The sequence below is a fragment of the Heterocephalus glaber genome, unplaced genomic scaffold, assembly GCF_053883595.1.
Source record: "Heterocephalus glaber isolate CG9 unplaced genomic scaffold, H.glaber_assembly_v1.0 deba00000347, whole genome shotgun sequence".
NCBI classification, from domain to species: Eukaryota; Metazoa; Chordata; class Mammalia; order Rodentia; family Bathyergidae; genus Heterocephalus; species Heterocephalus glaber.
In genome coordinates, this window is record NW_028258143.1 from 21,651,553 (window position 1) to 21,657,552 (window position 6,000).

Consider the following 6,000-nt stretch of genomic DNA (forward strand, 5'->3'; position numbering starts at 1 on the left):
TTGGATCAAAACTGTAGTCAGGCCTTTGATGGTTGTATTTGTACGAACATGTATAGACTTCTTTTTGTTTCAGTTATTCCTTAAACAGTATAGTGTGATGACTGTTGCGAGGTGTTCCCCTAGATGAGGTTTTGTAAGTACTCTAGAGATGACTTCAAGTACACAGGAGAATACGTGTCAGTCATGTGCAAACCCCACACTGCTTGATGTAAGACACTTGGACACCTGTGTGTTTTGGTATTCTCAGGGGTCCTAAAACCAGTGGCCCTTAGAGCCTGAGGGACAACTACACTTACAGATCTAATCAAGACAGAGACCTTTCACAAACCAGTACTTACTGCTTGAGATTTCTTTGAATGTTCCTGTTTTACTTCACTTTATAATTATTTCATGGAATAAAAAATAAATAAAAGAGCAAAAAAAGCCCTGCTGTTTATGACCACCTAAACTGATTTCAAGATCCACTATCAGGCTACTACCTTCCATATAGAAAACACTAGATTATGTAGCTTTTATAGTCACAGACGTTTTTTTCTTCAGGGGAGTTTTTAAGCATTTGTGAGGTACTTACAGCTTGTTTTTTTTTTCTTCTTTCAATCCCAGAAACTCACAGGTTTTCCTCCCTTTTTCTTTCTTTTAAGTGTGTTACCATAAATTGGGGACCCTGTTGGCATGCAGACTCCTGAATTCCTGTCCTAGGACTCTGGCCCCAGAATCTGCACCTATGGAGTGTGCCCAGATGACTGAGCACCAAACTTGGGCACCACTTGCCAAGCTTCTGGCTGTGCTGTTGAGTGCTCCCTAGGAGCATGCTGTGAAGGGGCAGTCCCTTCTCTGCCTTAGGAAATTTATTTGAGATGGGTTAATGAGACCGAATTCTTACTCTGTCATTCTTTGTGGCTATATTTTTGATGTAACACCTGCAGGGAACAGATCCTCCGAGTGAAGGCTGAAGAGGATAAAATTCCATTGCTGGTCGTGGGAAACAAGTCTGACTTGGAGGAGCGGAGGCAGGTACCCGTCGAGGAGGCCAGGAGCAAAGCAGAAGAGTGGGGCGTGCAGTACGTGGAGACATCAGCCAAGACGAGGGCCAATGTGGACAAGGTAGCTGCACTCTCTGGGTGTGTCTTTGGGTGGAGCAGAGCAGAGCCATTTCACTAGTGTGGGATGTAGGCAAGGACTCGGTTTCTGCAGATATCTCAGCCATTACAGTGAAAAGCATCGAATGGGTGGGTCTGATGCTGTGTTCAAAGCAACCCCATGGGGTCCCTTCCCTTTGCCACTAGGCGTGGTTGATGGATGCCCATTTTTGGCCTAGTGCTTGGGAAGTGTGGCAGGAGGAGCCCATTGGTTTGTGAAGCCAGCTAGAAGGGGACTGACCGTGCCCGTGAGCTCTTCTCCACACCTTGCCACTGGTCAGTTGGGGCAGGGCTGGCTGTGTCAGACTGCTGCTTATGTGGCCTTGAAAGGAACAGGCCATTTTTTTCCCCTTTGCCCCTTTTCTTCCCATTTCACAAGGGGAAGGGCAAATGGGAGGGGTAGGGGAAAGGAAAGAAGGGAATGGAATTAATATGAGAAAGTGAAAAAATGGAAACAAAGTCTTTGTAAATAGGCAGGGATGGAGGGGTTGAAGGGAGGGCAGGGGAAGGGGGAAAAAATAAGAACCAAGAGAGACTATGTAAAGGTGCAAATTTCCAATGACGACTGTCATTATATTGTATGCCTAAAATGTACCAATTAAAAAAAAAAAAGGAACAGGCCATTTCTTGATTTTGCTTCTGTTGAATTATCTAAAGCAAAAGGTGAAAGATGTATTCTTTTCACCTTACTGTCCATTGCCAGAGCCAGGCATTCTGTCTTTACCATTTAATCTCCAATTAGAATATGCTTTCAGGAACTGACTTTCTGGGATCTCTTCTCTCTCTTATCCCATCCTGAGACCACTTCTTGACATTGCTGAAGTTAACACAAGTGACCATGACCACAGTGAATGTTGACAACTTGAAAATCTACTTACCAGGGATGGCTATTGTTAGGCTTTTTTTCTCTTTCTTTTAAATTAAAGTTCAAGGTGGTTTCCACACAGCTAAAATAAGCAACTTAAAGGTGAGGCTTCCCCTTCTACCTTCACCTTGTGTATTGGTACTTACTCCGTGATCCACACTCCTGTACAGTTCAAGCATATAGCCTGTGGCAGCCAAGCAGGTCTGTGTGCTTTGTGTTCTATGGTGGTGGCAGATCCCTTTTTCTGTTTCTGTCTTGGGAAGAAATAATTCCCCTTTGTTTTTTACCTGATGGGGAGAAATTTTTAATCAGGCTTTCCTGTAGCCGGAAGTGATGCTAGAGAGACAGTGGGGTGGGGAGTTGGCCCGGAGTGCCTCACTTCAGAAGCTCGCAGCTGCGTCCACCATACACATCTGTTTTAGGTCGCAGGGTCAAGTGTGCTCCCTTGTCAGCTGCTTTTTTTCTGTGTAGTTGTCTCAACTCTTGTGTGAATCCTTGTGCTATTCAAAAATCTGTATCAAATTATGTCCTGTGGAAATACACAGGAAATCCAGATAAATAATTCATTTTTTACAAATCAGAGCAACTTTCTCAGCACAGGATTGCTGCCGTGTATTTTTGATGGCCAGGGTGGCAGGGGGAGGAGGCTGTCACAGTTGTCACCTCCTCCACTGGACCAGCTTGACCTGCTGAACAGGAACCAGCAGAAACTTATGACTAGCAGCATTGTATTCACTGGTAAATAGTTTACAAGAAGATGGTTGCTGATAAGGTCAGCTGATGAACAACCTTGTCATCATTTTGAGTAGGATGTACTCCATTCCTCTCCTCCTGCTTACATTTTTAGGATGGAAAGAAAAACTTACAGCATTTAGAGCTGCTCACTGATGCTCTCATGGCTTTGTTCTTTCCTGAGAGGTTGGCAGAAGGGGTGTTTAGGTCAGCCTGAGCCAGCTTGCGGGTCTTTTTTCTTTGCCTGGGGCTTGTTGTTAATGCACAGGGAGTCCCACACTCCAGACAAATGATCTTGCATTTCACCAAGAAGAAAATCTGAAAATAAAAGATAGGAGGTGGTAGTTTCGTGTGACTGTCCAGAGATAAAAGTATGTGCTCCCTGTCACACTTTCTGTCTCCCTGGTTCTCTGTGAGAAGTCTCAGCCGTCTTTCTGTAGGAGGCATATTTTGTCTGCTGGGCTATAATCAGGCCTCTGGCATGGTTGCTCATATTAGAGGGCAAAACCCAAACTATTGTGACAAATGATAATCTTTATTTAAATAACACTGACATTTAGAGGCCAGGTCTCATCAGTTCTTGATAAAGTTCCTGTCGACTAACATGGTGAGGACCTGAAAGCCAGGGTCTGGGTGTCTGTGGGGAGGTTACTGCAACAAGGCATCTTGCTTCTCCCCTGGTTCCGTAGAGCAGGAGCTGCCCACTGGCTCCTCTCACCATCATCGCCTTACCAGGTTTGCTGGTGCCGAGTCTTGCTGGGAAAGTGTCACTGCTGTTTCAGCCCATGCAGGGTCCCTCCCCACAAGGATTAAATGAGATGCAGTTATATAATTAAGCACCCAAGAATGGGTACTAGGATCATTCTTTTCCTTTTCTGGTGGTTGGAAATGCTAGAAAGTCTGATTCCCACTGCCACTCTTAGTACTTGTAAATTTCACAGTTTTAGATCTGTTCTTGGGGCCGGGGATTTAGTTCAGTGGTTCCACTGCCTGCCCTGCAAGCCCAAGGACCCGAATTCAATCCCTGGTACCAAAAAAAAAAAAAAAAAAGAAACTTCTTGTAGATCTGTTCTTGGCAAAAACATATTTTACTCTTTGTTATATTTAAAAGGTCTTATCATTTTAAGATTAGCTGTAGAATGGTAATAATAGTGTGATTCTGTTCTTAGCCTGACCATTTGTGTGGTGTGAGCAGAGATGTTTGCATTATAGAATTTTGTGCTAGGGATGCAGCTCAGGGGTAGAGCACTTGCCCAATGTGGGTGAGGCTCTGGGTTCTATCCCCAGTGCTACCTAAAAAATGCTTTTGAGATTATTCGTATTTGCTCTAGACCCTTTGTTTTTGACAGTGAATAGCTTATAAAAATAAGTTTGATGTTCTCTACTATAAAAATGCAACTACATACCTTGCTCAGTTTCACTAAATCACTAAGTGGCTTTTTCCTGTTCTAACTTTCCCTGCTCCCAGGTGTTCTTCGACCTAATGAGAGAAATCAGAGCAAAGAAGATGTCAGAAAACAAAGACAAGAATGGCAAGAAAAGCAGCAAGAATAAGAAAAGCTTTAAAGAAAGATGCTGCTTGCTGTGAAGATCAAGCTGGTGGTGGGGCCCATTGCTCTGAGGACATGGGGCTGGGCCAGGGAGCCGGGTCTGTGCTTGACCTCTAGTTGTACTTCCTGCTCTCCCCAACCTGTTCACCTGCACTTCTGTAAATGGGGAAAACACTTGTGAATCAGTGGCTGGCCGAAGAAATAAGCCCTTGTCCATGCAGTGGACTGGCTACTTTGCCAGGAGCGTCAGAGTTTCTGCTCTCCCTCCCTCTTTCCCTCCCTCCAGACAGTTTAGGTATATAGTGCTGTAGGTAGGAGACAGTCAAGTGTGGATTTTTAAAAAGTACTGTAATAATACCTTATTTTTCTCTAGTTTTATAACTTTACCATCTTTTGTTTTGAAATAAAATTGTCTTTTTAGTAGGTTTTAGAAGAGGACTCTCTATCGATTTCACAATAGTACTCAGAAAAATCCAGCAAATTCTAGTAAGACTTGACAAGTCCCAAAACTTTTTAGGTAAGTTTCTTGGCAGTTCCCTGAGAATCTGAAGTGTGGCTAGGAAAATGAACTTGAATTAGGCCAAATAGATCAACACCAGAATCTAGTTGTAAGTTGTTCTCTTCATATTTAGATATTGGCCAGTTACAGTCTGCATTGGCTCTTTTCCTCCTCAGTCTCCTGATGTTGTGTAGAAAATGATTTTGGGGTGGTGGACTAAGTGAAGAGGCGAGAGCAGTATACTTTATAGATGACACACTGTTGTAATCAGATCCTTGTCAAGCCCTTTGGTGAGGACTCGCCTACCTGCTGACCGCCTGGCGCGGCCCCTCTTCACCTATCCTTAGCCCTGCCCTGATCTATGGCATTGCTTCCAGAGGTCCAGTGAGCTGCCCCTTCTTTCGTTCAGTGTAAGATGAATCTTCTGAAAAATGTGATGACTTAAAATTGTATCCTAAAATCATGAAGCCAGAGCCTGTGGCCAACCTGCTACCTCTCATAGAATTGCTCAGTAATTCTAAATTTACAATTAGAAAAAGTGGGGAAAGATAAAACCATTGCCCCATTACCGCTAAGAATTGGCTGCTGTTTCTAATGTGATTCTTTTCTGAGATAGTTGTGTAGTTAGTCAGAAAAAGATTTGTATTGAGGAGAGACCATTCATTCTTCTTACTGTATCAGTATTCTAAACTCAGCAATCAGAAGTGTTCTCATCAGGAAAGGATTACTGTGCCCAGAGCCTGGTGGGCAGCACATTTCCCCCATTTTTCAGAAGTGAACATTACATGTTTAGGTGCCAAAAGTGAATTGGGGTGGGGAGAGCAGGAGCCTGTAGAATTTATGGCTATTACAAAGACTGTGGGAATTATGGTCTGACTCCTGGAAACCAATCTTGCATCACCTCCCAAAGAATCATGGGCCTTTTTGAATAAAAAAAAGCAAACACACTTTTTCAGGATCTCAGCCTTTTCTTTTATCTCCTTGTCATACACATAAAATGTAAGCAATAAAAAATTGACAGTCATTCATTATTGTACTTATCAAATAGTCTACAAAATCAGACAAGCTTTATTTCAGTTAATCCTTTGAATTAGGAAATGAAGTTATAAATATAAGTTGGGTGTGGTGGTACACACCTTTAATCCTAGCTACTGGGGAGGCTGAGTGAGGTAGGAGGATTGCAAGTTCAAGACCAGCCTGGGCAACCTAGCCAGT

General features: G+C 43.3%; 1 protein-coding gene across 1 annotated transcript in view; it reads left to right on the forward strand.

Annotated features, from left to right (window-relative positions):
• Ralb (RAS like proto-oncogene B) overlaps positions 1 to 5,732 on the forward strand; it is a 36,947-nt gene extending 31,215 nt beyond the window's left edge. Inside the window, exons 4-5 of the mRNA XM_004836048.4 lie at positions 927 to 1,104; positions 4,205 to 5,732. Of these exons, the coding sequence (XP_004836105.1) occupies positions 927 to 1,104; positions 4,205 to 4,324 (298 nt within the window). The 3' untranslated portion in view covers positions 4,325 to 5,732. The remainder of the gene's footprint in view (positions 1 to 926; positions 1,105 to 4,204) is intronic.
• The last annotated feature ends 268 nt before the right edge of the window (positions 5,733 to 6,000 follow it).